Consider the following 17,792-nt stretch of genomic DNA (forward strand, 5'->3'; position numbering starts at 1 on the left):
CCCCCATTCCCACCTCCTCCAAGGCAAGGTCTCCCACGGGAAGTCAGCAGAGCCTGGTACATTCACTTGAGGCAGGTCCAAGCCCCTCCCCCCTGCACCAAGCCTTGCAAGGTGTCCCGCTATAGGTACTGGGCTCCAAAAAGCCAGCTCGTGCACCAGGGACAGATCCTGAACACACTGCCTGGGGGCCCTTAAGTCAAGCTAAACAACTATCAAGCCTATGCAGAGAGCCTAGTCCAGTCCCGTGGAGGCTCTCAGCTATTGGTCCACAGTTCATGGGTTTCCTCCCACTAGTTTGGTTTGGTTGTCTCTCTGTTTCCCAATCGTGATCTTGATGCCCCTTGCTCATAGAATCCCTCTTCTCTCTCTTCGACTGGACTCCGGGAGCTCAGCGCCTTAGGTATTCTTAAGTTAGAGGCATGGCCTGGCAGAGCAAATTGGGAGTTGAAGCTGAGACTCTCAGGAGGCATTTCCCCAACACTGCCAAAGCGTGCCTTTGTGCCCTCTGGAGCGAGGGGTGCCTATGGACTCCAACAAAAGCAGCCCATCCACCTTGCCTGCTTCTCCCAGTTCTCTGTTGAGGATCACCAGGTTCCTCTAGACTGGCTCGATCCACCCTCTAGCATCCTGGCCCTCCCCTCTTCGACCTGTCGCTCCTTCATCTCAAGTTGGACGAATCAGCTGCCAGCTCTAGACAGCTAAAGCAAAAGCCAGCTGCGCTCACTGGCGCGGCCTGCGACCCTGTGACCGCGGGTGTGGCCCACGCCTTCTGGACCTACGTCTCCACCTTGAGCCCCACACCAGGGCCACACCTGCCAGGATCCAGGGCCGGGGCTCCGGCGCGCTGGCGCGCGCGGGGGAGAGAAGAATTAGCGGCGGTGAGGATGGAGAGGGGGAAGGCAAAGAAGGACAGGGATAAGTTTTCTTCGAGCAGTAGGGAATCGGTAAAGATAGAGAAGGAAAAAAGGAAAGATGCGGAAGTAAAAAACAAGGGGAAAGAGAAAGGGAATGAAGAGGAGAGAAGGAAGAGTGTGGACTTGAAAGGCAAGAAGGGGAAAGAGAAAGGGAATGAAGAGGAGAGAAGGAAGAGTGTGGACCTCAAAAGCGACAGCGGGAAAGAGAAAAGGAAGGAAGAGGAGAGACGGAGGAGTGTGGACCTGAAAATCAAGAACGGGGAAGAGAAAAGGAAGGAAGAGGAGAGGAGGAGGAGTGTGGACTTGAAAATCAAGAATGGGGAAGAGAAAAGGAAGGAAGAGGAGAGGAGGAGGAGTGTGGACTTGAAAATCAAGAATGGGGAAGAGAAAAGGAAGGAAGAGGAGAGGAGGAGGAGTGTGGACTTGAAAATCAAGAATGGGGAAGAGAAAAGGAAGGAAGAGGAGAGGAGGAGGAGTGTGGACTTGAAAATCAAGAACGGGGAAGAGAAAAGGAAGGAAGAGGAGAGAAGGAGGAGTGTGGACCTGAAAATCAAAAACTGGGAAGAGAGACGGAGGAGTGTGGAGAGGAAAACCGACAACGGGAAAGACAAAAGGAAGGAAGAGGAGAGACGGAGGAGTGTGGACGGGAAAAGCAGCAACAGCTGGGAAGAGAAAAGGAAGGAAGAGGAGAGACGGAGGAGTGTGGAGAGGAAAAGCGACAACGGGAAAGACAAAAGGAAGGAAGAGGAGAGACGGAGGAGTGTGGACAGGAAAAGCACCAACAGTTGGGAAGAGAAAAGGAAGGAAGAGGAGAGACGGAGGAGTGTGGACAGGAAAAGCAGCAACAGCTGGGAAGAGAAAAGGAAGGAAGAGAGACGGAGGAGTGTGGAGAGGAAAAGCGACAACGGGAAAGACAAAAGGAAGGAAGAGAGACGGAGGAGTGTGGACGGGAAAAGCAGCAACAGCTGGGAAGAGAAAAGGAAGGAAGAGGAGAGACGGAGGAGTGTGGAGAGGAAAAGCAACAGCTGGGAAGAGAAAAGGAAGGAAGAGGAGAGACGGAGGAGTGTGGATGGGAAAACCCAGGGGAATGGGAAAGAAAAAGGAAAAGAAGAGAAAAATAAGGACATGAAAAACGAGGAGAATGGGAAAGGGAAGGAAGCCAAGATGGAGGAGCAAGGGGCGGAGAAAGAGAAGGAACAGGACACGGAACAGGTCACAGAACAGGTCAAAGACAGCAGCAGCACCTCGATTAAAGTCCTGTACCCGCCGCCGCCGCCGCCGGTAAGAGACCTGGGACCGGGACCCTCGCCTCCGAGGCCAGTGTGGGCGTCCAGACCCGCCGGCTCTGTTACGTCGCCCCCGAAGTACGCAGAGAACCGGGGCTTCTGTCTGTGGGTGGGGGGATGTGCCAAGGTTCGAAGGCACCCCCGACCCCAGCTTCACCCCTCCCCGCATCCCCAGGTCCTACCCCTTGTTGTCTAGCGTCGTCGAGAGAGCAGGGATCTTATTGGTCCTAGTTGAACGCAGGGACCGGCTCTGTCCCGCGAGCGCTGCATGCCAGCGTGCGTGCGGACCGCATAGACAATGCTGAAAGCTGGAGTGAATGAGTGTATTCTCCGTCGGAAGAGACAGGGTTCCTGGACGATGGACCCGTGATGTGTTTGGGAGCTCCCGGTTCTTTTCCGTGGGCGCTGTAGTTACCGTTGGCATGGCTTTCGGAACACCTGCGGTAGAAGGGAGGGTCGAGGACTAAGTCTCAGAACCCCAGGCATTGTTTTGGTCAGAAACAACTCTGTGGCTTAGTGTTTCCGCTTCCTTGGCTGGTTCCTTGGTTCAGAGCCGTTTTCTAGTTCTGAACAGCTGGAATTATTAACGGAGACTTAATCCCTGGCCAAAAAAAAAACAAAAAACAAAACCCACAGACTCCACAGATGATGGAAGAAATAACTACTGACAAAGAACAGTGATGTTCAGAATTAGATTTGAGTATTTAGCTAGCAAAGTGGCCTTCCAAGAGCGAGGCTTCTCCATTGCATTCTGATGTCATGCGGGTCCCTGCGATTTCCCCTAATTTGAGAAACTACATCATTTCTGGTAGTTGTGGACTAGGACCAGATAAATGTGAAGGATCCTGTGGCTTGGGTTGGCTTGGCTTTTGGAGCTGGCGTTAGAACCCAGAGCTTCAGCAATAAACTCTACCCTTGAGCTTGACCATCTCAGTCCAGAGCCTGTAGACTAAACGGATAAGCAAAATGTAAACCATGAGTAGTGAGTGGTTAGGAGTAGGGGACGATTTCTAACACAATGTTTCCTAAGACTTCAGATACCAATCAAAATATGACCAACCAGTAAAAAAAAAAAACACACCCTAATTTCAGCAGTGGGGGTAGTCTTCTTAGAATTAGTAGAGTATGTTAGGGTGGCCTGGGTAGGACTCACAGTGTGAACTGCAGGGGGACAATCCACACCCTGCGGCCATCTCTTGGTGCCTCTGTTACTTCAGAGTGTGCAGTTTTAAAACTTTCAGTGCCCTGCTCCTTCTCATGGAACATTCTCAGAATGGTGCTGCTAACGCTAGAACAGGGAAGGAAGGAAGGGAGGGCTTACAATGTCCTGCTTTAGATGAGGTATGAAATACTCATGAGAATACCAGTTCCTTAGGGCCGGGAAGCTGGCTCCATGGGTGAAGTGCAGCCGGCCAGAGAACTTGCATTTGGATCCTCAGCATCCATGTAAACCCTAAGCGTCAACCTCTTGTCTATACACACACACAAACACAGAGAGAGAGAGAGATTCAGGTGAGTGCATCATAATACACTACACAAACAAAAAAATATATATATTCAAATTCATATATATTCAAATATATTCAAATTATATATATATATATATATATATATATATATATATATATATCCACAAAAACTCACTCCAAGAACAAAAAACTGTCTTTAAAACTGCAAGGCCTGGGCTGGAGAGATGACTCAGTGCTAAGAGCACTGGTTGCTCTTCCAGAGGTCCTGAGTTCAATTCTTAGCAACCACAGGATGGCTCATGACCAACTATAAGGAAGTCTAGTGCCCTCTTCTGGTGTGCAAGCACACATGCAAGCAAAACCCTGTATACATAATAAATAAACAAATCTTTAAAAAAAAAAAAAAAAAACAAGCAAACAGGCCTTCATAAATCATGCTTTCTACATAAGTTCCTGTTAGGCCATACCTTAAAACATCTCTCTTTGGGCTAGAGAAATAGATGGCTTAGCGGTTAAGAGCACTGGCTGTTCTTCCAGAGGACCTGGGTTCAATTCCTAGCACCCACATAGCAGCTCACAACTGTCTGTTAACCCCAGTTCCAGGGGATCCAACACCCTTACACAAATGCATCAATATAAATAAATAAGTCATTTAAAAAAATCTTTCTTTCACACAGATTTTTTTTTTTTTAAGCAGATGAGAGTGTTTCAATTCTGGTTAGGGAGATTAAGGCCCTCTGGGCTATAAGACTCAAGAAAACAAAAATCAACAGACAAAAGAGCTGAGCTAGAGATTCTAATACAGTTTAAGATCACCTTTTGAGCCAGGTGTGGTGGTATGAATCTTTAATCCTCAGAGGCAGAGGCAGGTGGATCTGTGAGTTCAAGGCCAGCCTGATGTACAAAGTGAGTTCCAGGCCACATAGGGCTACATGGTGGGATGCTGGCTCAAATCAGACAAGATCATTTTCTGGCTGGGGTCGGAAAACTTGCCTAGCATGTTCAAGGTCCTGAGTTTGATCCTCAGCGCTGTGATCAATCACTCAATACTTTTTACACTTGATCTTAGCCAAAAGGCCGAGAAGCGATCAATCAATACTTTTTAAGGTTCAAATACAGTAAGTAGAATTGTATCTGTTATTACTTTAGAATCAGTAGCCTTAATGATAGATAATTGCTAGTGTTTTGTTATTTGGGTTTTTTTTTAAGATGATTATTGTTCGCACTATAGAAGCAACATCTCTGAACACCCTGAATTATTTCTGTATTCATGCTGACCTTCCTTTCTGATCATTTGGGTTTTTGTTTGTTTGTTTGTTTGTTTGTTTGTTTGTTTTGCAAGACAGGGTCTCATTATATAACTCTGGCTGCCCTGGAACTCACTATGTAAACCTGACTGGCCTCTAACTCACAGAGTTCTAACTCTGCCTCCTGAGTGCTGGGATTAAAGGCATGAGCTCCTTTCTGATATTTGTGATGAAAATGTCTAAGGCTGGACTGTTAGTAGAAAGCTGCTTTTGGAGTTTGCTTCCAAATCCCCAGGTTAAATGTTGGGCTTTGGAACAAATACTCTTTTGTTATTGAGACAGGTTTGACGATTTCTATAAACCTCAGCCTTTCTGCTTAACCATGATACTTAAATAAAAAACACAAGAGTGAGCTGGGCAGTGGTGGTTCATGCCTTGAATCCCAGTGCTCAGGAGGTAGAGGTAGTCAGAGCTCTATGAGTTTGAGGCCAGTGAGTTCCAGGACAGCCAGAGCTGTTACACAGAGAAACCCTGTCTTAGGAGCAAACAAACAAAACATAAGAGAGGAACCTTGTCCTAATATTTTACAGCCAAATTATTCAACCGCTAAGACAAGACAACTGAGACCTTAAGTGCTTCCATGCTGCGTGGAACAGTCCATACTTGTACCATAGACAAACCACTCTGGTGCATTTGCCAACGGATTGCTGTACCCAGAGTCCCCCAAAGACCACCCAGAGACTGAATCCCATGCAAAAGCAGAGTCCTTTTACTACGAGTTCACTCAGGACTCCCGGTCCCTCTGACACGGCAGCAGAGCAGGGGAGACCCCGAGTAGCAACGGGGCAGGGTTTTTAAAGCAAGGGGGGCTTGGGGGTCTACAGACTGCATAGGAACAGACTCAGGATTGGGTTATGAGAGCGGCAATCGTGTTAGTAACTTTTAATGGACTAGGGTTAGTTTGGGGGTAACAGTTATCCATTTTGGGGCAGGCCTGGACAAGTCCCAGGCTTTGTCCTTGAGCTGCCATGGAGGCTGGCTGGCCTAGCACATACTGACTGTGGGGGCTGGCTCAGTGGCCCAGGCTCTGTCCTTGACCCGTGCACATAGCTCTAAGTTGGTGAGGGGTCCCATACAGTAAACAACTGGCTGAACCTTGAGCAGTCAGAGTACGTGCAGAAAGGGAGCTACTGCAAGGACTATGTCTTTTGTTCATGGCCCTTCCAGAAACTGCTTGCTTAACTCTCAGGAAACTGAAACTGAGGCCTGATCTCTGAGAGAAGCCTGAGCAGCCTGTTATGGTGTCTGCCTGGTTCTTTCAAGTCTTTGATAGTTCAAGATGCAAAATGGGTTCCTGAGATGCCTCAGCAGGTAGAGATGTTTGCTTTGGGGCCTGACAACCTGAATTTGATCCCCGGGACTCACACTGTAGAAGGAGAAAACCAACTCCTGAGAGTTGACCTCTGACCTCTATATGCAAGCTGAGGTGTCCCTCCTGTGCATGAGTACGCGCACACACACACACACACACACACACACACACACACGCACGCACGCACGCACACACACACACATGCACACACACACATGCACGCACGGTGAAAAAGGAAGAAAAATATCTAGAAATTAGTCCTGGTGTCCATAGATCTGTGACACTACACAGCAATGTAAATTCTAAGATGTGTGTGCATGCGTGTGTGTGTGTGTGTGTGTGTGTGTGTGTGTGTGTGTGTGTGTACATATATTTCTTGTTTGATAGACTACCAAGGAATTGGATAATAGAAAAAGGACATGGAAGTAACATCACAGAAGTAGGGGTAGTTTGGGTTTAGACTGGTTAGCAATTCCATGGTTAACTAGTTAGGTGCACAGTCAGGCACACTGTTAAGGAGCCAGCAGGCGTTTACTGGTTTGTTTTTTACTTCACAGGAGAAAAGTAACCAGATCCTAGTACTAGGCCTGGATGGAGCAGGAAAGACCAGTGTCCTCCAGTCCCTAGCTTCCAACAGAGTCCAGCACAGCGTGGCACCGACCCAAGGTTTCAACGAAGTGTGCATCCACACCGAAGGCAGCCAGCTGGAGTTCCTGGAGAGTAAGCTCTGTTTCTCATTAGCGTCCATCTTAGGCCGGAAGCAGCGTTCTCTGTGGACACTGTAATCTTGAGAGATGTGACACTGGATGGGATTCTTCTACACTTTAGGATGATGTGTAATTTAACACTCAGGTGCTGGGGGGGGGGGGGGTTGGGGAAGGTTGGGGGTTGGGGTGGGAAGTGGGAAGTCCTCTTTCTGCTGTTTCTATTTTCTCCCTTCACTATAGTGCTGGCAATAAAGGAGGCTTAGAGGAAGGCTTTCACATGCCTTCCTGTGATCTCCTGTAATCATCCTTCGTCTTCCCTCACTGCTGGGGATACGCAGCCACTTAAGCAACTATAATGGGCGTCCTTCTCGGCAGTGAAATCGGGGGCAGCCCAAACCTCTTCTAGCTAGCTGGCAGTCCCAGAGCCCCTACTGTGTGGCAATATTGTCCCCACCTCACTAATAACCCAGTTCCCAAAGTCAGATCGGGCCTCCTGTCTTCCACGAGACTTCACTTGTCCTCATGGCCCTAAGTATCATCTAGAGACACCCAGAATTATCTGAACAGCCCAAGCAAGTCCAGATGTTTTCTGCCACCTCCGCTTGACCTCCTAATTGGCCTTTGAGACTTGCTGTGGTCACAAAACAAAACAAGCGAAGCAAGCTTGACTTATCCTGAATCTGCTCCTTTCCCTGTAGTCCTCTGGCCAGCACACGGAGGCTGCTCCTCCCCGGAGGTGCTCAAGGGGTTTCCCGGGCATCGCCCTTGACAGTCTTTATCTACAGCATCATTCTGCAAGTCAAACTCGGAGGTTTTCTCTCTCCAAAGCGTGCATCAGATGTCTACGTTTTTGTCCTTTTCAGCTCCCACGTGAGGAGAGCCTGCCCCTCTTCTCTCCCCAGGTTCCACAGTCACTGTGTAATCTCTGCTTTTGCCCAGTCTCAAAGACCACTATTTTAACACACTGTTTAAACAAAGCTTTTGCTAACTTAAAAGCTCTTGATGATAGGTTTATCCACTTCTAAGTGACTCTTAGCTCAAAGATAAAGTCATTGTGGAAAAGTTAAAAAGGACGGAGAACTGGTGCGGGAGAGATGGCTCAAGGGTTAAGAGGACCTGGGTTCAACTCCCAGCACCCACATGGTGGCTCACAGCTGTCTGTAACTTCAGTTCCAGGGGTCCAGACACCCATGCAAAAACACCAATGAATTTAAAATAAAAATAAATCATTTTTTTTAAAGATGGAGAACTGAGTCATTGTTAAAAAACAACAGTGAGGGCTGGAGAGATGGCTCAGAGGTTAAGAGCACCGACTGCTCTTCCAGAGGTCCTGAGTTCAATTCCCAGCAACCACATGGTGCCTCCCAACCATCTGTAATGAGATCTGGAGCCCTCTTCTGTGTACATAATAAATAAATGAACCTTTAAAAACAACAATAACAATGAAGCCAGACATGGTGTTACAGACTTGAAATCTGAGTACTTGAGAGGCTGAGGCAGGAGAATCATGAGCTAGGGGCTAGCCTGGATTCCGTAGTAAGATCCTATTTAAAACCAAAGTGGGGGTGGGGAAGAAAACCACTTAGAAACCAATGAAATGGGGGAAGAAAGACACAATAGCAAAGGTCAGAAAAGCCAAAAGTTAGTATATTGAAAATAGAAACAAAAATAGACCGACTTCTGGTAAAATGTATCAAGAAAATCTATAAGGCACAAATAAATGATAGGAGTGGAAAACCAGCTTGTCACCGGTTGTAATGATGGAAATGCAACATTCCCGGGGTTGTTTAAAGGGTTTTACTGGGTAGAGAGGTGACTCAGTAGAGAAATGACTCCAATAGTATGCACTGCTCTTGCAAAGAACCCGAGTTCAGTTCCCAACAGCCATATCAGACAGCTCACAAGTGCTTATTATACCTCCAGCTTCAGGGGAGCCAGTGTCCTCTTCGGGCCTGTGCACAGACACACCAACACGTGGCATCCATTCATAAAAAATAAACATTAACATTTATTTTAGAAGCCAGCATGATGGTGCATGCGATTATCCAGCACTTGAGAGGCAGAGACAGGTAGAGCTTTGTGACTTTGAGACCAGCTGGTCTGCATAGTGAATTCCAAGACAGCCAGGGCTACATAGTGAGACCCTGTGTCTATCTTATCTATCTATCTATCTATCTATCTATCTATCTATCTATCTATCTATCTAATCTATCTATCTATCTATCTATCTATCTAATCTATCTTATCTATCTATCTATCATCTATCTATGTATCTATCTTATCTATCTATCATCTATCTATCTATCTAGACACACACACACATATATTAATATTAGAGTGACATGTATTTTAGCCTATCATCTTCCATTATCTTAGTAGCCTATGCCCGTTTTTCTAAGTTATGCTGAATGCGCAAGCAGCAGCTGGCAGTTCTGCCCTGTCTTCGGGATAGGAAGACATCACTGGAGTATTTAGGCTCTCCTAAATACTGATTGTCTCTGTTTGCTTGGGACACAGTCTTTGCTATGTTGGTAGTAGGCAGGCTTCAAGTTCGCAGCCTTCATTCAGCCTCAGGATCCTGAGTGCTGGGACTACAGGCATGAACTCACTGGCCTGGCTTTTCACACTGATCCTTTGTGATTCCTAGAGGAGTGATTCACTTCTGGGGGGGGGGGCAGTTATTCCCACTGGCCAACTGTTTCCTCATGGACATGGTGACCTTGCTCTGGCCACTCAGAGGCGGCTACAGTCAAACGCAGTGGCATTTATCAGAGCGCCTGGCCAGTGTGTCCCCTAGCCCCCCTTGGTGGGTCTGCTGTGGTTTTACTTGACTAACGAGTTTGTGACTGCTTCCTCTCCCGTCCTCTGCAGTTGGTGGCAGTGAGCCATTCCGATCCTACTGGGATAAGTACCTACCCAATGGATGGCTGCTGATCTTCGTGGTGGATTCAGCTGATCACGAACGGTTACCTGAAGCCAAGAAATGCCTTCATCAGCTACTGGAACAAAACCCAAGGCTCCCTCTGGTTGTGTTTGCCAACAAACAGGTAAAAAAAAAAATCTGTGCAAATCTGGCTTTGTGGTAGAGCACCTCGCCTAGCTTTCTGTTAGTGTAACCTGCGGTCAATAGCTTCATTAGTAGCACAGAATTGTCTGGTTTTAATAGGTAGGTATTGCCGAATATTACCTATTACAATAATAAATTGTATTCAATTTATTAGGACTCCTGGATTATATACTCTCTCAATGGAAATACCATTATCTTGTGTCCTTTAAGTACTTGAATTGCCTAGACTGTTGCCTTGTGGAGAAATGGAATTGAACCATGTGTGTTGAACTTATTTCAATAAAGCAATATTGATTGTTGATTTAAATCAACGCAGTATTTGAGTGGCTTCTATGTGTTAAAGGAAGAGTTTTGGTTTTGATCAGTGACTCTTGACTGAATTCACTTGCTTGCATTCAAGGCAATAAACATCCGTGGAGGAAATTGGAAAGTGTAAGCTACTAGAAAAAAAAAATAGAATTCCTGTACAATGTAGCAATTCAACATTTTTTTGTATATGCCCCAGATAAATGAAATTAGGGAGCCAATATGTTTTTATACACTTATGTTCATGGCAGCACTATTATTATCACAATAGCCACGGGTTAGAAGTTACCAACGTGTCTGCCCCCTGGTGAGTGCATAGCAAAATGTGGTGTGTTCACACAGCATATTACTTTAGCCTTCCGAGGGAAGGAAGTTCTAGAGCATGTAACCACACTGATGAACCTGGTGGATACTATCCTAAATGAACACGCTAGCCACAGAAGGACAAAGCTGTGTGATTCTGCAAATCGAGTTTCCAGCCAGCGTCATCAAATCTGCAGAGATCCAAGTGGAACTGTGGCTGCCAAGGGTTCCAGGAGGGAAGAAGTTAGCTTAGTATAGACAGAGCTTCAGTTGAGCAAGATGAAGAGTTTGGGGGAGTTGTTGATAGTGATGGTTTAAAACACTGTAAATGCATTTAATTCTACTGAATTGTACACTAACACCGTAAATTTTGTTATGTGTACTACTATTAGGATGACGATGGCTGCACACACACACACACACACACACACACACACACACACACACACACACACTCTTTAGGTTTCTGAACACTGTAACCTAATTCTCTCAATTACTAGGTTTGCCAACCAAGAACGACACAATGCCTGCCTTTCCCTGATGTCTTCTATGGGTGGCGTGTTCACGGAAGCAAACTAAATAATTATGATTGCTCTCCCTTTATCAGGAACCTAGGCTGACATCCAAAATAGAGGCTGGCCCAGCACATTTTGACATTGTGTTAACATTTTAAAAAGAAAGGTTGATGATTTGTTTTTCTTTTCTTTTTCTTTTTTTCCATTTTTTTTTCAAGACTGGGTTTCTCCGTATAGTTTTGGTGCCTGTCCTGGATCTCGCTCTGTAGACCAGGCTGGCCTCGAACTCACAGAGATCCGCCTGCCTCTGCCTCCCCCTCCCAAGTGCTGGGATTAAAGGCATATGCTACCACCTCCCGGTCTTGTTTTTCATTTTAAGTGAAGTATCTTAAAACTACAAAGACTCTAGCCGGGCGTGGTGGCGCACGCCTTTAATCCCAGCACTCGGGAGGCAGAGCCAGGCGGATCTCTGTGAGTTCGAGGCCAGCCTGGGCTACCAAGTGAGCTCCAGGAAAGGCGCAAAGCTACACAGAGAAACCCTGTCTTGAAAAACCAAAAAAAAAAAAAAAAAAAAAAAAAAAAACTACAAAGACTCAAGGTCTGAGAGGTGTAGCTCAATGACAGCGGATATGCTTAGCATGTGAGAGGTCCTGCGTTCAGTCCCCAGCAGCAGGTGAGGGAACTACAGAGATTCAGAAGCTCCTGTACATACATGTGAACTGCATAGCATAGCATTCTGATGGACTGTAACCTGGCCATTTTCATCATGCCCACTTGTTTGCTGTTACAGGATTTCTGTGAGCTTTCAAATGTGTGTGCCCTTGTACGTGGGGATGCACATTTCTCAAATGTGCATACCTAGAAGTGCTGCAGTTTTTGATCTGCAAAGAGTTTCATTAGATATTCCTAAATTGCCTTCCAAAGATGCACTAGTTTTTGATTGCCCACCCCCTCACCAGGACTTATTGTTGTCACAACTGTCTGTTTTGCCAGTCTGTTGTTTCTGTCTGTCTGTCTGTCTCTGTCTGTCTGTCTGTCTGTCTTTTTTGTTTTGTTTCTTTTTTTTTTCTTTTTTAAGATTTATTTATCTATTATGTATACAGTGGGTGTTTGGCCTGCAGGCCAAAAGAGGGCACCAGATCTCATTACAGATGGTTGTGAGCCACCATGTGGTTGCTGGGAATTGAACTCAGGAACTCTGCAAGAGTAGCCAGTGCTCTTAACCCCTGAGCCATCTCTCCAGCCCTTGTTTTTTGTTTTTTGTTTTTTTCAAGACAGGATTTCCCTGTGTAGTTTTGGTGCCTGTCCTGGACCTCACTCTGTAGGGTACTTAATATCTTTTGCAAATTCCCTTTGTGGGTTATATGCACCATTATCATTTTCTCCAGGATCTCAGTGATTATCATTTTGCTTTGTTTGTGGTTTCTATTTTTACACTGGAGACTCCTTTCCCCCTTTTTGAGACATAGTTCTACATAGGTCTCTATGTGTATAGTTCTGACTGTCCTGGAACTCACTTATGGAGACCAGGCTGGCCTTGAACTCACAGAGATTACCTGTCTCTGCTTCCCAGGTGCTGGGATTAAAGGCATGCACCACCACAGCCCAGCAAGACTTTCCTTTTTAATTATCAAATTTATCCATTCTTTTCTCTTGTGGTTTGTGTGGCTTGTCTTCATCAAATTGAATAAACAGAGTCATTGTCAAATTGAAAACTTTTCGTTGTTTATTTGAGACAGGGTCTCAACTATGTAGCCTTGGCTGGCCTGGAACTCACTATATAGACTTGGCTGGATTTGAACTTATAGAGATCTACCTGCTTCAGCATCCTGCGTGTTCAGTATGCCACTATGCCCAGTAAAATTGAAAACTTTTGCTTGCCCTTAATGGTAAAAGGCTTTAGCTGTTTTATTTTTAATTAATTAAATGTATTCATTTATTTTATATCCCAATCAAAGTTTCCCCTCTGTGCTCTCCTCCCATTCCCCCCTCACTGCTCCCCAATCAACTCCTTCTCCATTTAATCTCAGAAAGGGGCAGGCCTCCTACAGGTGTTAACAAACATGGCCTATCAAGTTGAGGTAGGCCCAAGTGTCTCCTCTTGTACTAAGGCTGAGCAAGGCAACCCAGTATGAGGAACATGTTCCTGGAAACCAGCCAGAGCATTAGGGACAGGTCCAGCTTCCACCACTGGGAGCCCCACACATAGATCAAGCTACACAACTGTCATACATATGTAGAGGACTGAGGTTGACCAAAGGCTCCCTAGTCATTGGTCCAGAGTCTGTGAGCTCCCACGAGCCCAGATCAGTTGTCTCTGGGGGTTCCCCCTTGATGACCTTGACAAACCACCCCTCCCCCAGGCTTGGCTATTCTAATTTCATACCTATTTGTTTATATTTTGTCAAAATATGTAGTCTATGCTTTTAGATGAATCACTAGGTCAGTATGTTACATCAGGGTTTTCACAAAGTTATCTTAGGTTGGTGTGGAGGCTCATGCCTATAATCTCAGCAGTGAGGAGCAGAGGCAGAAGGATTCCAAGTTCAAGGCCAGCCTGAGCTAGATAGGGAGGCCCTGGATTAAAAAAAAATGCTAACTTATTATCTTTATTCTTTGGTTATGACCTCAATTCCTACCCATACTATTTCTTCCTTACTTGTTCCTTTACAATTTCTTGAGTGAATTTTTTAGTCAAGACATCATCTGTATACTACCTGTATCCATTACTCTGTTACAGAAGTCACTAAAGGCTCTATGACTAAATGACTTCAGCTTTCAAATAGGTAACATATTGTGATTACCAGTATCTAGTTACCATACATAGCCCACCAGGGGAAGCCTCACAGACTCCCCCTAAGGTAACACACATGGGCCTCCATACACCCCACAAGTTTAATATAAAGTCTTTGGTGAGGATACATAATGATAACAACAAAGAACTCACAGTGATACGTGTGGAAATTAGCAGAAGAGGATATGGACAGGAAGTAACTGATGAGTAGGATATGACGGCATACACCTATACTCCCAACACTTGCATGGCTGAGGCAGGAGGACCAAAAGTTCAAGCCCAGCTTAAGTTTCATGGTAAGTAAGTTTCATACTAAGAAAGCCAGCCAACTCCTCCCACTAAGGCTCAGGAACAGAACAGATAAGGGGGAGGAATGACTGTAAGAGCCAGAGACCAGAGAGGACTAAACGAAACAGTGTCTTCTGAACATGACAGGAAGCTGCACTCGGGTACTCACAACAGCTGTGGTCGCCTGCACAAGATCAAGCAGCCAGCTTTTCAACATGGAGTGGGTAAGGGTTCCTGAGCCTCCACCCCTAGCTGAGGAGCTATGGACGATTGATGGCTTCTGGTCTAGGGAGAGTCAGTTTTCTTTAAAGACGTTGCCTCTGTAGGTTGACCATCCTCCAGTGGATGGCCTCATTCATACCCACGGATATACAGGAAACACAAATTGGATCCGATGAGTTATAAAAACAAAACAAAACAAAAAAAAAAAACCTCATAATGGAGAGTGAGGCATAGGGTTGAGGATTGATATAGAGGAACTGGGAGAGGAGGAAGGAAGGAATACATTGCATGTACGTATGAAATTCTCAAAGAATAAACATAGTACATTAAAAGCAATCAAATGCATGGTGGCGTATGCCTTTAATCCCAGCCCTCGGGAGGCAGAAGCAGGTAGATCTCTGTGAGCTCGAGGCTAGCCTGGTCTACAAAGTAAGTTCCAAGACAGCTAGGACTGTTACACAGAGAAACCCCATCTGGAAAAACAAAACAAAACAAAACAAAACAAAAAATTGAACAATCAGATAAAATGATGAATCAGGTTTTTCTTAGTGATATAATTCTTAACAATTAATCATATTAAAATTATCTTAGAAAAATAAACAGATTGATGGCATCGTTTAGAAAATTCAGTCCTTTTTGGGTGATAGTGGTACACACCTTTAATCCCAGTACTCCAGAGGCAGAGGCATGAGATCTTTGAGTTTGAGGCCAGCCTGGTCTACAGAGTAAGTTTCCAGGATATCCAAGGCTACACAGAAACTCTGTCTCTAAAAACCAAAACCAAAAAGAAAAATTCAAGACTTTTTTTTTGGGGGGGGGGGAGAAAACACTTTTTTGATAAGTCAGACATAATGGCATAATTCTAATAAACATGTTTCTATTTATACCAACACTGGAGTCATAATAACAAAGTCTCAATATTTTCTGTATGAAAATGGTGGAGTCATTTAGAATAAGGAGAAAGTATTTGTATCCCAAAAGACTGCAGACTAACCAACGTCTCCTGTTCTTTTTCCACTGTGGGTGAAGGATCTTAAAGCCGCCTATCACATTACAGATATCCACGACGCTTTGGCACTGTCTGAAGTGGGGAATGACAGGAAGATATTCTTGTTTGGAACTCAGGTGACGGAGAACGGCTCAGAGATCCCCTCCACCATGGAAGACGCCAGAGACCTGATCGCACATCTGGCCACAAATATGTAGAAGTGACTAGGACCCGGCCCCACTCCTCAGCTCACCGTCAGACCACCATCAAAGAGGGATGAATGGCAGGCTTAAGCAAACGTTTCCACTTCCAATAAAAAATAAGCCATTTCCTATTCTCTCAATGCCAAGTGTATATACGAAGAGAAGGAGAATTCATTAAGATTACTTTTTTTTTATTTTTTAGATTTTTCACTTGGAAATTTTTTAGTTATTTTGTTAGACAGTCATTTGGATTTTTGTTCGTGCTGGGTGCTGAGAGTTGAACCCTAGGCCTCACACACGCCAAGCATGCCATGCCCGCTACCGTGGTGCTTATACCGCACAAAAGTAAAGTTTGTATTAGCAAGACTTCATCCCGCCTGTGGTTTTGCTTTATGTTTTGTGTGTGTGTTCATGTGTGTAAGTGAGTGTTGCAACTCTGGGGGGAAGGTATCCTGACTGTTTGGGGGGGGGGTGTCAGGTGATACCTTGGGCTGTTAGGACAGCTCCGGCAGCTGGAGCTGCAATGGGACAGACAGCTCAGCTCTGGAGGGAAAGGCGTCCTGACTGTCAGGGGAGTCAGGCGATACCTGGAGTTGGGGTGCAGTGGAGGGGGGGGGTCTTCCCACAGGATATGGCAATCCTGCTCCTCTCCTGGAGAGCTGCTACAGCTCAGCCTTGCTCAGCCCCCACTTAAGGGGGCTTCCTAGCAGAGCTCGGCTTCTCCCAGAGCTCTGCTTCTCCCGCCCATGAAGTTGCTTCTTTTGCCTCACTCTGCTAAAGGGGCAACCCCTGCAGAAATGTAGCCATCTCCTCTGGGTCCAGCAAACTTTGTTACTTTTTCTGTTCCACTTTGCTCAGCCCCCTAAGAGATGTCTCCGCAAGGTTCTTCTCTGTGCGGATGAATGAAGATCTTCACCGAGGAATGAAGATCTTCACATCCAAGACTCTTGAGAAAGAAATGTATTTGAGGAGGAGGAGTCCAGGAGAGTGGCTGCCTCTACCAGGGTGGGAAAGAACAACAGACAACAGGCAGGTGGTTTATATAGGATTTCTTAGGGGTGGAGTTTCTCCAGGTAGACGATTTTCTGTCCAGGGATTGGTTAGCCCCCCCCCCCCCCCCAGGGATCGGTTAGTTTCATGGGTTAGGGGCAGAGATGGCCCTGATTTCAGAGCCAAACTGTGTGTCTTTCACTGGCCTTTCTTAGCTTTTTGGCTGTAATTCTAAGGCCAGGGCACATTTCTTTCATGGACTCTGATTCCAGGGACAAAGTGTGTTTCTTTGGCACTGGTTTCAGAGTCAGGGCATGTTTCTTTGGTTCTGGGTTCAGGGATAATGTGTTTCTTTCACTGGCTCGGGTCCCAGATCCCAGACTGTGTTTCTTTCACTGGTTCTGGGATCCAGGGTCAGGGTGGGTTTTTTTTTTTTAGCTGTCCCCTTTTCCCTACAATGTGTACACATGTAAGGTCAGAAGGTGGTTTTAGGTGTCCTTTCTCAGGAGCCATAAATCGTGTATGCTCTTTTGTTTTTTTTTTTTTTCTGGTCTCCATGAATCAGACCCACATACTCACACTTTCATAGCAAGTACTTTACTGACGGAACTCCTGCCCCCCCCCAGTCCCCCAAATGTGATTCATCAACAGCAATAAATTTTAATTAAACTACTTAAATAAACTTTCTTTTTACGAGTAAAAATGCAGATGTCTTTCCTTTAAGTAGATGCCCTTAACAGTGCAGGACAGAACCTACGGGGACAGAGCAGTGACCATGAGAACTCCCAAACCCAGAAATAGAACTTACCTCCACGAAGGAAGAGACAAGAGACTTGTCTGTTGCCAGCCTGATACACCAGATGAGAGGCAGAGTGGGAATGTGTCTTTAAATTTTTTTTTGTCTTGTATGCTATTAGAGGGACCAGCCTTAATATCACACATCCCAGGGGCTCAGGAGAGAGAACTATGAACGGCGAGGACTATTTTCGGGAAATAGAATCTTAGCACACCGAGCTCTTAGTCCAGTCATTTATTCTTCCAAATCTTCTCTTTCTCCCACACCCTGGGAGTCCCGATAGATATACACTTACGAGCAGTAATCCCTTGGCAGTGCAAAGCCA

The 17,792-nt window shown here is 45.7% G+C and overlaps 1 protein-coding gene and 1 long non-coding RNA gene across 9 annotated transcripts in view; one reads left to right on the forward strand and one right to left on the reverse strand.

Moving 5' to 3' along the window:
- LOC121820928 (uncharacterized) overlaps positions 1 to 17,792 on the reverse strand; it is a 39,056-nt gene that overhangs the window by 11,675 nt on the left and 9,589 nt on the right. For all 3 annotated transcript variants that reach the window (XR_006061563.2, XR_006061564.2, XR_013042967.1), the window contains exons 2-3: positions 9,912 to 9,965; positions 2,383 to 2,638 (exon numbers count right to left, since the gene is read on the reverse strand). This is a non-coding gene — a long non-coding RNA (uncharacterized LOC121820928). The remainder of the gene's footprint in view (positions 1 to 2,382; positions 2,639 to 9,911; positions 9,966 to 17,792) is intronic.
- Positions 248 to 15,807, forward strand: Arl9 (ARF like GTPase 9). Of its 6 annotated transcripts, XM_076546483.1 has the most exons (7): positions 248 to 1,031; positions 1,808 to 1,917; positions 4,026 to 4,034; positions 4,475 to 4,499; positions 6,846 to 7,008; positions 9,867 to 10,042; positions 15,520 to 15,807. In XM_076546483.1, the coding sequence occupies exons 1-7, from the start codon at positions 885 to 887 to the stop codon at positions 15,694 to 15,696; spliced, it is 807 nt and encodes a 268-aa protein (XP_076402598.1). In that variant the 5' UTR covers positions 248 to 884; the 3' UTR covers positions 15,697 to 15,807. The 6 variants fall into 6 exon arrangements, with proteins under 6 accessions (XP_076402598.1, XP_076402594.1, XP_076402596.1 ...); XM_076546479.1 differs by lacking the exons at positions 4,026 to 4,034; positions 4,475 to 4,499 and adding an exon at positions 14,416 to 14,492 and having other exon boundaries at positions 703 to 2,195; XM_076546481.1 differs by lacking the exons at positions 4,026 to 4,034; positions 4,475 to 4,499 and adding an exon at positions 14,416 to 14,492 and having other exon boundaries at positions 705 to 2,195; positions 15,548 to 15,807.

The sequence above is a fragment of the Peromyscus maniculatus genome, chromosome 10 (genome assembly GCF_049852395.1).
Source record: "Peromyscus maniculatus bairdii isolate BWxNUB_F1_BW_parent chromosome 10, HU_Pman_BW_mat_3.1, whole genome shotgun sequence".
Taxonomy (NCBI): Eukaryota; Metazoa; Chordata; class Mammalia; order Rodentia; family Cricetidae; genus Peromyscus; species Peromyscus maniculatus.